We start from the raw sequence: 17,005 nt of genomic DNA, 5'->3' as shown, positions 1-17,005 counted from the left end.
TGTAGGTAATAAATAGGGGTCTAATACGATATCACTCGACATTTTATTTGAGTTTTATTAAGTGAGTGGTATGGTAGTATTCTACTTCTTATGAAATCGTCGTGATTATAATTATGTTACATTTTAATCTGATCACTTTAGTTAGCTTCGTCGTTTAAACCAAATATATCGGCCAAAGGTCCCAAGGATTTCCACAATAACTATTCCTGCGATGACCGCATCATGGTGCTTCCCGTGACCTTTACTAGATCGTCGGTCCAGCGAGTTAAGTAAAATCGTATAAAAGACATTTAAGACGTTTTAATAACATACCTACTTTTTATATTTCTAATTTATAAACGAACATTAGTATTATTAAAACAAAGTTTTCTAAACTAAAAAATGTTTTAACGCACACGAAATATTTCGAATGCCACAGCAATAAGCCCCTTTCCAGACAGGCTGGGAAAGTGACAAGATCCTTCAAAGGCGGCTCCCGCCTTGATTAATTCGAGGGCCCTCCAACCCAGATTAAAAGTCGCCAAACCACCTCCTTCAAGAATGTATGAGCTTATTATGAATTATTAATTCAGAAGAAATTCAAAGAATGCCTTTATTACAATTAATTTGCTTTAATAGTCTTCGAGGGTATTGCTAATTTAATGCTAATGAAATGACTTAAAAGTTTCATTAATATTTGATATTGTCGTAAAAAAGTCTCGTTAGAAACTTGATTGGGATGGAATGTTTCATTTAGAAACATAAAAGGTATGAAATAATTACATTTACTAAGAATCCAATATAATAAAGAAAATCTCCCAATATTGTGGATCGTCGTGATACTAGTAGAGATAGAACTAAGAAAAAGATTTACTATGACTTACTATTTAAGGATTTAAACATTGGCTCTTTAATCATTATGTTTTTGGGCATATAACAGGAGTAAAAATGAGTCAACTATAGCTGTGTACATTGTCGTTGTAAGCAAAGACCTAAAATATCATAAATTAAACCATTAGCCAAACAATAACACAATATCCCAAACAATAGAGCACTCAGTACAGCCATTGTTAATCGCCACGTAAATCTTTCATGTCGTAATTGATCACTCAATTTTATGCAACGCAGCGTTGTCGATAAAACTATTAAAAACATATATTATGACGGCATAAAGTCCGTTGTAAGCCTTTAATCGAGTAATAAAATAAATTGTGACCGCGGTCCCGGCGGCCTCGCAACAAAATGTCAATTTTAATTTCATACGATAACAGCAACAATATGTTTACAGGGCAACCTGAAATGGCGGATAATTGAGGCGCACTGCTGATGCAAATGTTGTTAGTTATGACGAGTTACTTACTCACATTCGAAATGAAACTTTTTCATACTATAAAGCTTGTTTTTCTAAAAAACTCTGTGGCCTTAACAACTGTTGATTTTATAGTTCCTTACGACAAAGCAGCATAAATTACTTATTGCGCTGCGTATCTACTGCATGCTGTGCCAGTTTGTACTTGAATACATTACGGTCACAAAATGATAAATGATCTACAAGACGTGTTTCAATAGTTTGATTTCGATTTCTCACCTTCTTGTCGTTACATTAACCAATAAATTTTGCCTATGAATAGGTATTGTATAAAACTTTATATTATTATTAATAGAGTATTCTCAACTTTTAGCTTGGGCTTTCCTCATTCAATTATTACTTTAGACTAGATCCACAGTTTACATAAAGTTTAGCATTGTTGAGAATATTTAGGCGTAAGGAAACTGTACGATACACGTGTACACACAAAATAATCAATTCATTCATAAATTCAGTGAGTGCTATGTAAAGTCCTCCATCACAGAATACGTTATCAATCACACCGAATGGAAATAGAAAACATAAAGCTCTATTTACGACTCCATCCATCATTGTTGCAGGTACAGAACGTAACAGAACGTAACGTAACGTAACATCGCAGCTGTGAAGCATCGCGATCGCAAATAGCTAGCTTAGCGCAGCGCTAGATTTGATTAAGCTGGCCCAACGAGCCGTGTGATTGGCTCGCTCGCAGCGCAACTATTGTGTAGTTTGTAAAGTACCGATATTCCTTTTTATTGCAGTGTGCAGTGGAATTATTATATTCATGATGGATAAATAGAATGTCAAGAATAGAACACAACTACGGTATTGTAAAGTTGGATCTAACAATCATAATCCTGACGTCCACGACCACTCTGTCAATAGTGAAAGTGAAAAAAGTCAGTATTTATGTATAACAACTGAAAAGAAGTAGTTGAAATAAATATCAAAGGGGTGAAATAGGGGATGAAGTGAAGATGCTACTAACACTAAACCTGGCACCCTAGAGTGGCAAAAAAGTAAATAGTCACCCTTAATGAAAGGCGTGTTTGGTACAATAAATGCTGCCCAGTTACACTACGACTAACTAGCACTGACAATACCAATAAACAACATTCTGGAGCTAACATATTTTAATTCTATGGAATATAGGTAATGTGAATAGTGCGCATTCAATATATTTCGTATCGCCTGATTGGTTTAGTGCAGTGCACCATTGTGATAGTGTAATGAACCCAATGTTTCATGGGGCCATCATGGTGTCTCACCGCAACTGATTGTTGACCATTTTTGATCAACTAATCATGTTTATTGGAACAGTTAGTATGAGGGACAGCTTGCTGATTGCTTATTGATTATGATTAATATTTTGCTTCAGAATCTTATTACGGTTACATGTTGATAATGGAGTCTCCTAAAGATTATAATATATCGGACATCAAAATAATATATCCTTTTTTTATGCAAAACAAGGCAGTTATTTGACCACAATCGCACCCGATGTTAAGTGGGATGCAGTCTAGGATGGTACATATCTGCCTTGTAAGTGCCTATTCACTCTCGCCTTGAAAATGTCCTACTTCTTCTTCTTTAGCTTCGACTTTCTGAGTCCTTTTTACTCTTACTCGTATTTCAGTTAATATAGTCAATGCCTTAAATAACAAAATCATCTTATATACAGAGCTAATTATTTTATACAGTAGGTATTTTGTTACATGTTACATTCTAAACCATTCCATCAGTATTTTTCCTACATTCACCAGTGTCAGTAGCTCGCGGCACAACGTGTCATGAAACTCGAGCTGCTCTTAATTAACGATACCAAGTTTCTTGAGATAAAACCTACCTACCCCCGAATACAAACATACGTGCCCAAACTCGAAAAGTAAAAGGATCCCAATTCGCTGTATTGGCCATACTGTGAAACCTAACAAAGACAGGGATAACGTTTGATTAGACAGATATACGAAAAAACTACGGAATGAGATGGTCTTTTGGAGTTCAACACAATTCTAGCACGATCTTATCAAAGAAGACTACTTAGAATCTTTTATGTAGACTAGAGCCAAAGTTTGTTAAGATGTTTTCTTACTATACTTGAACAAACAAAAAGGGTTCTAGGTACTACTCAAATACAACTTTTTTTTTTATTAAACTCTCAAAAAATCCCCATACAAATTGTTGTCAGGTCATCAGTCTGTTATTTTTTTTTTTAGAATTTTTAAAATATTTTGTTCTTCATGTGTGTAAGTATTTTTGTTTGATTAATTCGATGGGTGCCGGGAATAAAGCCACACAACAATACAGATGTGATGTTCTTTGTTGCTATGAATATTATTATGTTAGGTATTGTCTCGATAGTATAATCCGACTTCGAGAGCAAAATTTATTTTCTATTGTTTCTCTGTAAGGGATTATTATGAAATTTATTTAAAACTGAATTCGTCTTATGAAGTTACGTAAGCTGAATCCAGTTTAAACAAGGCGTAAAGGTTTCATGTTAGCCTATTTTTAGAACAATAAAGGTATTTTCTATTCGCCCAGACCACGCAATTTAAAGAATAGCTTTTCTAATAACAATATTCAAAATCAATCATTAGTTATTGAGATAACAAGCAAGTGACGTACCAAATTCTTAAATGCTCTACATACTCTGTCACTTTTGATCACTTTTTGATGACGTATAAAACATTTTGTCATACATATTAATCCGATTTAAGTCGCCTCCTTGGCTGCGCGACGCTGGCCACTAAGAAAAACTGTGTTCTTTTTTCATCGCCGAATATCGACATTCTTTTGTTTTCCCCTTACCCGCTCGACCCTCGATTTTTGACACCACGAAACACACGGCTGAGTTTCACCACCGATTTTTGACGTTTGTCAAAGCTAAAGTAAGATGGTGCAACCCAGCTTTAAACAATAATAATTAATTAGGCCCATTGAGCCCAACATTCTGTTTGTTACTTAATATCAGCCATTTATTTAAACAAGAATAACACCTACCCAACCAATACCTTTACCTTCTCACCTAGCGACATCAACTATTTCGATTTTATACGTTTCCCATTTTTCAAAACCGACACAGTGCATTCAGCTCTTTCTCCGACCGCATATTCGCAAACGTAATTGCGTCGAACAATTTATTGCATAGTTGAGTCCAACGTTTTGTAATTACGCGTCCAGCCGTGCTGTGACAGAACAATTAACTCTTGGTCAAAATGAGAGCGTTTGAAACTGAGCTTCGATTAGTGGTTGAGCAAGCAGTGCAATGGAATGAGCATCATTTGGGTATTCATAAAATTTTATTTGTCTCATTATAAAACGGATACGTATTCGTATGTAGTTTCGGTTATGGATACGGTTACGGATATAGGAATAATATTATACAGGTTTCGGTTTCGGTTACGGATATTTGTTAATTTCGGATATCCGAAAGTTTCGGTTACGGTTACGTATATCCATAACAACCCTGGTATACAGCTCTATTGCGTTTTAAAAAGCTGTCACCATCTAGCGATTCAAAAGGAAAATTATGGACAAATAGACATTTTCATGACGACGTTAGGGCTTTATACTGCGTCGTGCACTCGAATAATAAATTATTCCAGCTACCTAGTTAACTTGTACTACGACAAATAGGTAATTATTAATAGAACACTAACATTTCAGCTATGTTTTGTTTTGCAACTAAGTACTCCAAAATATAAAAAAAGAAACAATAAATTGTGAAATGAAATCGAACACAAAAAGAAAAATAAGTTTCTTGGTGGCCAGGCGCCCGGCCAACAAGGAGTTAGGCTATATGCCTTTTCGTTTAAAACTAAATATTCTTCCTCGAGGACTGCGAGTACTTTGGCTCTATCTGCACGTAAACATTAGTCCCTGGCAAAAATCGAACCAGCAACTAAAAATGGTGGCCCGTTCCGCGAACTATCAGTGCAAGGATATTGAAAAACAGGTCGCATGTGTTGTGATATTACCGTGTAATATCACGGAGTTCAGAGTTGTCGTGTGCGCTGACGTCGCGGTACGTGACCATTGTCGCTGGACGCGCGAAAGCTAGCTAGCACTACAAAACTGATATAGTCTGTGTACTAAGTATTTATAAGATCGGGGAGGCTGGAGATTTGGTTTCTTTTGTTTATTTATTCAAAAATAAAATTTAGTAAACGTGTATGACATATTATGTAACATACTAGTATAGGGAATATAATCAATGGTAGGTGCTTAATACCTTAAGAACAATGGATAAAATGTGTCAACAGTTTTAGGTTTATTTGGACTTACACGTTATGAATTTTCATACAATCCTTAGTATTTTTTTTTTAACAAAATCAAGTAACCTTATTAACTTATTACTTACTTAAAAGTTATTAAATTGAAAACCTCTTCCTAAACCATAGACCACCACCAAGATTACAAGCATCCATTTTGCTTTGCCATATCGGAATGGGAAAGTTATTTTCGTGGCTTCGTCCTGAAAAAGGAACAAGTCATGTTCAAAATAATTGGACTGCGCGAAGTGAGGCCACGTGAGTGCACCTATGCCTGTGCATCTGGGATGTCCTTTTGGCGCTTGAGTGCTTTGTAAACCTTGTCACCGACCTTTTCAGTACTACAGTGGTCTCTACAAATACATAGCTACGTCATAACAGATACTAGATCTAATATGTAACACAGTCACAGTGTTTGTGTAAAACTCCAAAACGGCTTGATCGATTCTTACGAAAATTAGGATAGGACGTAAACTATTGTTCATACCCCTAGATTAATAAATAAATAAATAATAAATATCTTTGGACAATCTCACACAGCGCCATCTAGCCCCAAAGTAAGCAATTAATATGCTTGTGTTATGGGTGCTAGCTTAACGGATATACTACTTATATACTTTTTTTTTAAATACATACATAGGTATTATACATAGTAACAGCCAGACCCGTCACAGAAATTAAAATTCATCATTTCAATTTCTGCCCGGCCGGGAATCGAACCCGGGACCTCTCGGCATAGTAGTCCGTTCTGAACCACTACACCAAACGGCCGACAATTAAAACAGATCAACAGATCAACTAGATTCAAACCAAAGTTTTCTAGATCAGCTAGTAACGTAATAGAAATAATAAGAAATTGTAGCAAAATAGTATCCGTGTTATAAAAATTTCAATTCTGTAACTTTTCACTGCGCAAAGGCTAAATAGCCCCGCAAAAAGTTATGTTGAAATTTTTAAAGTGAATTTTTTCACAAACATCAATCTTACTTGGAAGGAAAACTTTCTGAAATGGGGTCAAACGGTTTTCCGCGAAATGTTGTAGCAGACATTTTATACATTCCTCCACAGAAACGCGGGGAATGTTGTAAAACTTTTAACACTGCGAAAACTCTTTTTGTTTTTCAACGTTAATGCAAGAAATTAAGACAAGTTTTGAGGAGAGTATTATTTTCGACTTGGAACTTTGAACCATAATATCAGATAGCTGGAATTAAAAAACATAACCCTCTTTCTAGCACAGTCGGGTAAAAATAGATCTGTTGATCTGTTTTAAATAAATATGGAACAAAACAATAACAAAAATTATGAATGCAATCAATCCGGGCGACGTGGAAATCACTGTAGGAGGCCTATGTTCAGCAGTGGACGTCCTGTGGCTGAAATAATGGTGATGATAGTAAACCTACCTACAGATTAGTCAGTCAGAAAATATTCCTACGAATACTTATAAAAGTAAAATTAAAAACCGTCCCAAATATGTTCACCTCTTGAATCTAAAAAACCAAAAGGCTGCACTCAAGAAAATAAAGCTCTCCCTTCACGTGCCCATGAGAGAGTAAATAAAGGAACGTTTTCATCATATCAGTAAATTGTCTGCTCAAGCATTCATTCTAAAACAGCCTCCCGCGAGCAAAAATATTGCACTCATATATTTCCGAATGCGTGTTTGCTGCGGTGAAAGTTTTGAATCAGTTACGTTACATTGTGACTAGTGGTTTTTATACTTAATACTAAGTATGACTATAGACAGCATTATGTAATTCGTTAAAGTACCTATAGAAAAAACACATCCCAATGTGGGGTGTGTGGATTTGTCATTATTTTCAAATGGGATATTCCACTGCTAGAATGCTATTTTGTTGAAAATCAGTGGAATATCCCATTTGAAAATAATAAATTGAAAACAAAATAGCATTCTAGGTTACAGTTTTTATCAACAATAAAAATATTAACTGGAAGGATTTTCGTTTAACGATGACTATAATGATTTTGATACACGTTTAATAAACGACAATTAGTAATATTTTGACCTTAACCTCTAATGAATACCTATAAATCTAAAACAATAAGGCTGAGTTGCATCACCAAACTTGGCTTGTAACTATGACGATAAACGGCGTATTTTGTATGGAGATTGACAGATTTTTGACGTTTGTAACAGTCAAAGTAAGATGGTGCAACCCAGCCTAAGTGTTACCCTATTGGTAAAAGATACAGGTTTAGCCTTTAATAGGAATGACTGATTTGTAGTTTGTACAGCAACATACGAACTGATCTCTCTGTGACTGAAAAATGGGTAACACCTTGTGTCTCTTCCAAACTGTTATCTTGGATTGTGTCATTTTTGTCGCTGTTTTTTGTAAAAATGGCGAACAAATGAGGCGATCCGTGATGGAAACAAACTGTGTTATGTTTCCGTTGTGCTCACGTAACGGGTTTTAGTTTTCAAACGATTTTGATATAGGCCATAAAATATAGTTTACGTATTTTGATATCGGATTTAATTTATAACGATATTTTCAAAAGTATTTTTCAACTTCCTTCTTTCTAATTTCGTGCTCTAGTACTAATACGGTTTTAGTGTTACTTACAGTAAAGGTTTCCCTAGCTTTGTACCATTCAAGCAATCTCGACTCAACTCGAGCAATCACCACTTATTATCAGGTCGTGGATTCAACTCCCTTTAGAGAAGTTTATTTTGTCAAGCTCCAATCAAGTTTTAATATTATTCGTATCAAATGAGGTGTAATATTTTCTTTAAAAACACAAAATCCCTGCAATAGTTTTCCAAGCAAAGCGCTCCTGTCTGAATTTAATTCCACTTCTGGAACATGGAGTGAAACGTTCGCAAAATCAACGTACGAGTATTTCGACAAAGTAAACCGGGAACTGTATGGGAATGCAACAAATACCGATGCCGGAGTGCACAGATACTGAACTGACTTTGTCAAAAATGTAAGGCTAAGTTTAGGTTTACTGCCGTGGCTGAAAATACAGGTTAAGCTTAGTTTATTTTAGAGTTTAGAGCTTTCGCTGAATCAAATCTTTCAATTTGTAAACTAAGCCCCGGTTTATAAATTGAAAATTTTAGCTTGAGCGTGATTGTTGAGCATTATATACATATTTTGTAATTTTCTATAACAGCATAAACCTATTGTAAGATATTTATATTGTGAGATTAACTACTTAGGTCCTTTATTGCAAATCTTTTTAAAAAAATCTTGAAAGTATTTCTCCAGCCTCTACTAAGGTCAAGGCTCTACCATTTTGCAATTTATCAACGTATCCAAGCTTACAAAATAAAATAAAGTTTCACAAAATCCGACGATGTAAACACTTGAACAACAAAAAAGGAAGATTGGATCGCGATCCCATCTGAAGGTCTGTCCTTTGTGTTAGCAGCGCAAGATCACAAAGCACCAAAAGATGGCCGATCGAGACCTATCAATTTGTTTAATTGGAATCTTCTCTTTGTATTTTTTCGTTTGCAGAGTAGACCCATTTAGATTTAATGTTATTTATTTTTGCTACTCCTTGTATCCACATTGTTGAGCGAAATGCAATTATATCGTCCCGCGCCGTTTTGCTTTTACTTAGTCGTCTGTCTCGATGTTTATTTCAGTTTTAATTTTGTAGTAATAAAGTAAGTAGTTATAGCGATTCTGTTTAGTGTTATATGATATTTAATAAGAATATATGTAATAAACACTATTTTAGTATTGCTTACCATGTTTCACGGAGCATAAGAAATAGGTCCTAGTACTTAGAAACGTAAAACTTGTATGTAACATTCGGGCCTAATTATAGCTGAAGTGAAAGGAACATCTTAGTAAAATCAAAGTCTTTAGTCTTATATGTTTGTGTTATTGAAATAATTTTGTCCAAAAAACTTAATTATAATCGACGAAACTACTCGAAACACACACATTATGCAACGTAGTTTGAGAGTTATTTAATTTTGAAGTTGTAAACAGCGTGCCAAAATGGGTAATAGGTGTTAAAACCATTGGGCCAAAAGTGCTTGCACCAACTTCATCTCGCGGGAACGTGTTGGTGCAAATAACTGAATTTTCTACCTCTGTTTATTTTTAGAAGCGGATTCTTTTACGTTTGTTGTTAGTACAGCAATAGTACTTACTCTACATGTTTATACATATAGTTCACACCTAATTGTTTAAATCAACGTCGAATTATTTTGGTCTGAAGATAAACAAGTAATTAAAAAAAGTACTCGTATTACCAGCTGCTATCGTAGCAGATAAAAGGCGGGAAGTATTTGAGAGTTATTATTAAGACCACTAAAATAATGTAGGTACTTATTTAAAAAAAGTCCTTTTACAAATAAAATTAAACAATTTAAAATAAATCTTGCAGGTTTAAAAACAAAATACGTACTTTTGAATAAAACGTCAGTTGGTTCGTTCAGTTGTTATCTGTATTGTATTCAGTTGAAAACTGTTATATCTGTTGGCCAGCTTCATGAAACAATGGCCTCAAAAAGCGAGATCGCGGCATTATTACGTGCTTTATTTATTACACGGCATTTTCCTTTGTTGGCTGTATAAAGAAAACAGCTGGAAAGGATAAAGGTGCGAAGTTATTGTTTGCCAAAATTAGCTGTCGGCCAGATTGATGTATCGTTTTTGGTGAAAAAACGAGGAAAATTCCCGCTGGATTCGTGACGCGTCTGATTGGGAGCGGTGATCATTTGGGATCATCGTAATGCTGAGATTTTATCGGAATTTTTTCAGCCTTCGCCTGTGCTAACGTTTGGAATAAAAACATTAGCGAAGGTTTTTTGGCTATACGAAGTAGTAAAATAATGTTACTTGGCAAATGTCATCCAACTAAAGCGATGATTGATATCTTTGAAACACAAACTACAATGTCTTTCAGCAAGTTCGAGTTTATGTTACTTTAATAATAATGTAATCAACAAAATTGGCACAGACTCAATGCAAAATTGAAGCACCCTACTATAGGTAGGCCGGTTNCAATATAGAAGACAGCCAGGGCGAGGTAGATACGTCGAGAGGTACTCCGACGCCGCGCACGGCACCCCGCGCGAGCACAACATACGCCGGTCCCCGAGCGCCCACTTATACGGCGCCGGAATCCGCCATACGGCCCCCGCAGCCGCCGCCACCCGGGCGCCGCCGGCCGTCACGTACGCCGCCCCCGCCGCCGTCGTCCCCGCCGCCGCAACCATCACCTGACGCCGCCGCCGCCCCCGCCGCGAGAAAGTCGCGTCCCACATGCACGTACTGCAAAAGTNTTATATCATCCCCGCCCGCACCCCGCACGGTCCCCGTTCTCGTCCCGCCCCTGTGCCCCCGCGTTCCGCAGGCGAGGTCTCATTTAACCGGTCATACTATAAATACTATAATTACCTGGAAATCAAATTTATTTATTATAAGGCAATACATTAAGTAAAAAATAACAAGGCAATTCAGATAAAATTCACGCCTCGCTCATTATTTAAAAATGACTCTTTATTTTTCAGACCGTGATAACTTGAAACTGCGCTCCCGAGGAACTTGGGATATTACGGGGATGACCCAAAAAAGTTCAACTTTAATGTCTGCGACTCTCCGTGTGGCTGAGGAACCTTTTTATTGTTCGACAAAGTGTTATCTTTGTGATCTGTTGAAGTAAACTGCTGATATTAGGGGAGACCGAGGTGAGTATAACAGCGCGCGTTTGTTAGCTCGAGACTTGAACTAAAAAAACTCGCACTGTACGATCTTACTAGTAGCAGGCCTGTTCATCTCCGCGAGTTTACATCAAAAACAAAACACGCACGATGGCCCACCTACAGGATACTATTCGACAAGGCCTCACATACGAGCGAACATTGACTCACGCACGCGTATTCTTGTGTATGATGGAAGAAAATAAAGAAAATGGTGTACTAAATACTGTGCAGTATTTAACTGCCTAAATAATAATAAAAACACAGAATGTACTTTTTTAAGAAGTTGCGTCAAGACACTGAGAGGTAAATAAGTAGTTAATATTATTCATGATAATTCATGCTAAATCATGTATTTCCTCCGCCATTTTCCGCAGTTTGGCACCTCACGTCACATCATTTTACCGAAGTCAGCCCTATAGCTTCGGCGCAGTGCCGATCACTGACGTTTGTCAACAAAATGGTGCTTGACTCTTGAGACAGGCTAAATTACACCATATTGTTAATGACATTGAGCATAGGTACATTTTTTTAAATACCTTCGCGAAGTAAAACTTCTGTACGCAGTACTTATTATTATTCTGTGCTAGTAGTTAATAACAAAGTCGGCCGTTTGGTGTAGTGGTTCAGAACGGACTACTATGCCGAGAGGTCCCGGGTTCGATTCCCGGCCGGGCAGAAATTGAAATGATGAATTTTAATTTCTGTGACGGGTCTGGGTGTGACTATGTATAATATTTATGTATTTAAAAAAAAAGTATATAAGTAGTATATCCGTTAAGCTAGCACCCATAACACAAGCATTAAGTTGCTTACTTTGGGGCTAGCTGGAGCTGTGTGAAATTGTCCAAAAAAATAAAAAATAATAATAAGTTCCAAAAAATCGACAATATCACAACTTTCCTCTATTTTAACTAACCCCGTTATAGAGATTGAAAATGGGCGTTATGTAGGTAGAGACCTTATGGAGGAAGTAAGGATAGTAACCACTTTAAGTAGGTAGGTACATTATCTAAGCTTCTGATTACAAAGCTATCTTAGAAAAGAGTGTACCTACCTAAAAATAATGAACCTAGGTATGCGTTCATTATTCTCAGATTTAGTTTATAATGCTAAATGTGTTGAGTAGGAAATAATTTATCGATAGTTACTTCAGATCACTTAATAAAATAATAAACACACTCATTTCGTCGCTTGCCTCTCTAACTGACGTATCTGACATTTTTTTCGAAACTGAGTTATCTACACTTAACTGAGTTATCTTAATCATTTTCGCAAGACAAATCGATTTGTCTAATCGCCTAAATTTTTTTCCAAATGTCAGTTACGTCAGTAGGGCCCAGTTTTTTGATTCATAGTTAAAATAACTAATTGTTAAATTTTGCTACTAATGGTTAAATATTAACAAAATGTAAACAATTAGTTAAAAAATTTACTATAGATGACCCACGCTGAACTGTCCCGCCAAACTCAATGACAGGGGGGCGCTACCATCGTTCAACTATATGGTTTCCAAAATGGCAAAAATATGAACCAGCGATCCGGTATTGACGGTGGCGCCCCACTGTCAATGTCATCGACAGGACAGTCCAGTATTTTGGAACTATAAAAGTCAAGCTAACCATTGTTTGAAAAACATTTTTTCTGATATTTAACCACTTGTCATTTGACATCTGTCAAATTTGACCATTGGTTATTTTAACTACGAATCAAAAAACCGGGCCTTAGAGAGGCAAGCGACGATTTGTTTCTTGAGTTTTGAATGTGGACATTTCGTATTTGCCTGTCAATACATATTTAACTGTTGTTCGGTTGTTCAGTTTTCTTACTATTCTAATTCTGCCAAAGCAACTAGGTCTGCCTGTCTGAAACGTATTTCAGAGTTGTATGGTTTTAAGCACTTGATGAGGCCATTTAGATTAGAACACCTTTGATATAGCTCATATATTCGGAAAACTCATGATTACTTTTTCACTTTCTTTGAATTGTTCCCATTCGTTATTTACTGATCATACGCATAGGCGTTTATTAGTATGTAAGTAAGTAATAAAGTATTTATTTATTTAGAACTCGCAGACCATACATTTTTACATAGGTATTATATTGTCTCCTTCACCTATGTTAAAGTAGGGTAGACCGGGGACAATAGTACCATTTTTTGGAAATTGTTCAATATTGAGAAATCTAATGAAATATAACTTATTCTGTTAGGATGCTGTAAAAACTAGACTCTTAAGCTACAAATTTAAGCATGCAGAGTTGAACTATTCTTTCGAATACTTAATGAAAAACCAATTTGAACTGAACGATGTCTCATGTTACAATTGACCCCTACAGCGGGTCAATTGTACCAATAATATATGAGGCAATAAAAGTAGTTATGTTTATCTAATCATCACCTTTATTGGTATTCTGTACTCTTAATCTCCTACAATCATCAGTATTTATTAATTGAGATCGAAAATATTTAGGAACAAGTATGAAAAATCAACACTTAAGTTTAAAAACAAAACAATAAAATTTCTTCCATAAAAATGAAAAAACTAACTGTTTCTACATAATATGCCATCTATTTGGCTCGGATATTGCTTCTGAAACAACAATAAGCATAATAACAATGATAGAAATATCAAAACTGAAAAATCTATTTTTGTATGAGGGTACAATTGACCCCTGGTACAATTGACCCTGATTATTTATATCTACTACTGCTTCGACTTTTCAAGATTTTTTCATAAGCCTGTTCATGAAGGAATAGATCCGTTGAACCGCGATCCGTACTTTTGACTCTACGCCGAGGCATCTAAAACAAAACGTTCAAATACTTAGTTACTTACTGAATTAAGCTAAAATGTACATATTCAGAAGGGTTTAATGCCTGGTAGGTATGCCTAACATTGTAAAAATAATAACCACGTGAATGTTTTATAATAACTTATTTTATTATAACCAATTTAAAATATTATGTAGTAAGTATAAAATAAGGTTCCGGGGGTTAATTGTACCACGGGGTTGATTGTACCGCTACAATTGACCCCATTGAGACTGGTACAATTGTTCCAAGTAGGTAGTCAAGAGAACTTCACCTAAAATTCAGTCATTTTCACAGTGAATGCCAATTATTCGCTGTCGATACAAAGTTTAAAGTTGGATAAACTATTGACAACAATACCTTGTAACAAATATCATATTAGGCAACTTATGGGCTCATATATTTGACGTAAAAACTTACTGCGGCTGGGCAAAAAACAAAAATCCTTCCTGTACATCTTCGTTTCTCAGCGAAAGCGCCGCCGACTGGTGAGCGGATGGAAACACAAAAAGCGCATATTCTGACGCTATGCACACAACCTAACGTCGCTTGTATGAAGAAATATCGCCGATGGTACTATTGACCCGTGGTACTATTGTACCCGGTCTACCCTACCTATGTTTCATGGCCTAGGCTCTCAGATTTAGTTTAACAAAAATAAGTGGTTTGGGATCTTACTTCAATACAACGTAATAGGCATTACGTAAACATCGCTAAAAGAAAAACGGAAAGGAAAAAAAATACAAATACTAAAACGGCCAAAGTATACTAATAAAAAAGTGTTCAGTGAAACACGACGTAACTTTTACTGTGGGAATAACGTTTACGTCTCTTGTCCGAAGGTTGAGGTCTAATGACCGAACTTACCCTAATGCTTCTTTAAACGCCTGCATAACCATTATAGCAACGGTATACGGCAAATAGTGATGCTCGTAACTTGTCATTAGTTATTAAAAATATCGATGAAACTGTTTTTGTTCGATATTTTAGAGCAAATAGCGTATGATTTTTATTGTCTGTATTTCTGTGATAGGTAATCTGTGTGGTGTTTTTAATTTTTTACGGCGACCCCAGTGCCCCAAAGGTCCTTGCTGAAAATCAGTGTCGTGGCACCTTTAATGTCACGACTAATGCTGAGCCAGGGAACTTTTTGGCACAGGGAACTCTTTATTTTAATTGGGTTTTTAGTTCTATATTGTATGTTTTATTTTGTATTCTGCCTATATTGTGTATTGAGCCAAATAAACAATATTCTATTCTATTCTATGATCAGTAAATAATAAATGGGAACAATTCAAAGAAAGTGCAAAAGTAATCATGGGTTTTCCGAATATAAGTAAGGTATGTTCTAATTTAAATAGTCTCATCAAGTGCTTAAAAACCATTACAATAAGTCCTAAGCAACACATTCCAGATAGGCAGACTTGGTTGTTTTGGCTGAATTAGAATAGTCAGTCAGAACAACTGGTATGAAAATAGTAAATTTAATTTTATATTGACAAAACAAACAAAATACGAAATGTCCATATTCAAAGCTCAAGAAACAGATGTGTGTTTATTATTTTATTAAGTGATCTGTAGTAACTATCGATAAATTATTTCCTACTCAACACATTTAACACCCGATAAATGCCTATCGCACATTCACATCACTAACGTAACTTATGTTCCCAAGGCTGTTGTTTCTCACGTCTATAAGCCAAGAATAGGAACAGATTAAGGAACTAAACCGCAAATTCAACGGAGTGTAATGAGATTTCGTTTGTTTAAATTGAAGGTCTGGATCGAGTTTCGTTTCGAATTGGATTAATGTCTTGGCTTGCAGCGGAGATACTGGAAAAACCGACAGCGCTATACGTACTAGATAATGCGGTGTTGTTTTTGGTATGAGATAGGTATTAAAGATATAATAAGAATTGAAATTCTTTGTTTTCGAGAATTTGATTTGTTAATTGTATTTTTTTCTTTATTATTGAAAAGAATTGCCATTGAAATTATTTAAAAAGAAGTTGTATGCGTGGCTTCTAGATAACAATTTTTATGACATTAAAGAATTAATTGTGTAAAAATAAATGTTTAAATTACCTATATTGGACTGTAATATTACCTACTTTGTTTACCTACTTTATTATTATGTGTGACTTATATTATTATGACTGGATTAAAATTGTTACATGCCATAATTTGGCGAGACATGTTGAACTGTATCATCAATTTTGTGTTCCATCCTATGTACCGTGTTTCATGTAATAAACAATTTGAATTTTGAATTGAATTTGAATTGAAGAAATGATTTTTGAAAAACTTTGGAAACTTTTCTTCTTCACAGCTGGACAATATCCCACAAGGATTTCAACAATGACCTGCTCTACGCTGCCCACGTTCAGCCGCTTCTCGCCACCGTCACAGGACTCACAGGTCATCGATCCATCGAGTGGGAGGCCTGCCTAGTATTTGTTACTCTATAAATAGATTATCTCCCTACATTGTACGATAGATTACGTACGCTTAACTTGGTCAATGCCTAAGATATAGGCGTGACACGGGAAAGTGTTTTTGGGACGTCAAACGTCAGCGAGACTTCAAATGTGCTTCAGATTTGTATGCTCTGTCACGTCATAATATTATTACGTCCTTGTCACTAGAGATGGGTTATACTAGGTAAATTTGATACTAGGTGCACCTATTCCTAGTATTTATTAATACTCGATCCAAATACCTATTCCACCTAGTACGTAGTAATTTAGCATACTTGACGCTACTAGTGCGGACTAATCCACGTAATATGACTAAAATACAATTTTTTTTTTGAAAAGATACAACCGTAGTATGAATAATGCAATTTGAAATTGAATAATAATTCCTCCCTTCATACTTCAACAGGCTTAGGACTGTCA

The 17,005-nt window shown here is 35.7% G+C and overlaps 1 protein-coding gene across 1 annotated transcript in view; it reads left to right on the top strand.

Moving 5' to 3' along the window:
• Positions 1-5,240: 5,240 nt before the first annotated feature.
• LOC114357162 (swi5-dependent recombination DNA repair protein 1 homolog) overlaps positions 5,241-17,005 on the top strand; it is an 82,764-nt gene continuing 70,999 nt past the window's right edge. Inside the window, exons 1-2 of the mRNA XM_028310660.1 lie at positions 5,241-5,357; positions 10,591-10,955. Of these exons, the coding sequence (XP_028166461.1) occupies positions 5,241-5,357; positions 10,591-10,955 (482 nt within the window). The remainder of the gene's footprint in view (positions 5,358-10,590; positions 10,956-17,005) is intronic.

This window comes from Ostrinia furnacalis, unplaced genomic scaffold (assembly GCF_004193835.3).
Source record: "Ostrinia furnacalis isolate ACB-3 unplaced genomic scaffold, ASM419383v2 OfSCF3056, whole genome shotgun sequence".
NCBI lineage: Eukaryota > Metazoa > Arthropoda > Insecta > Lepidoptera > Crambidae > Ostrinia > Ostrinia furnacalis.
This window is presented reverse-complemented; position numbering and strand designations above follow the sequence as displayed.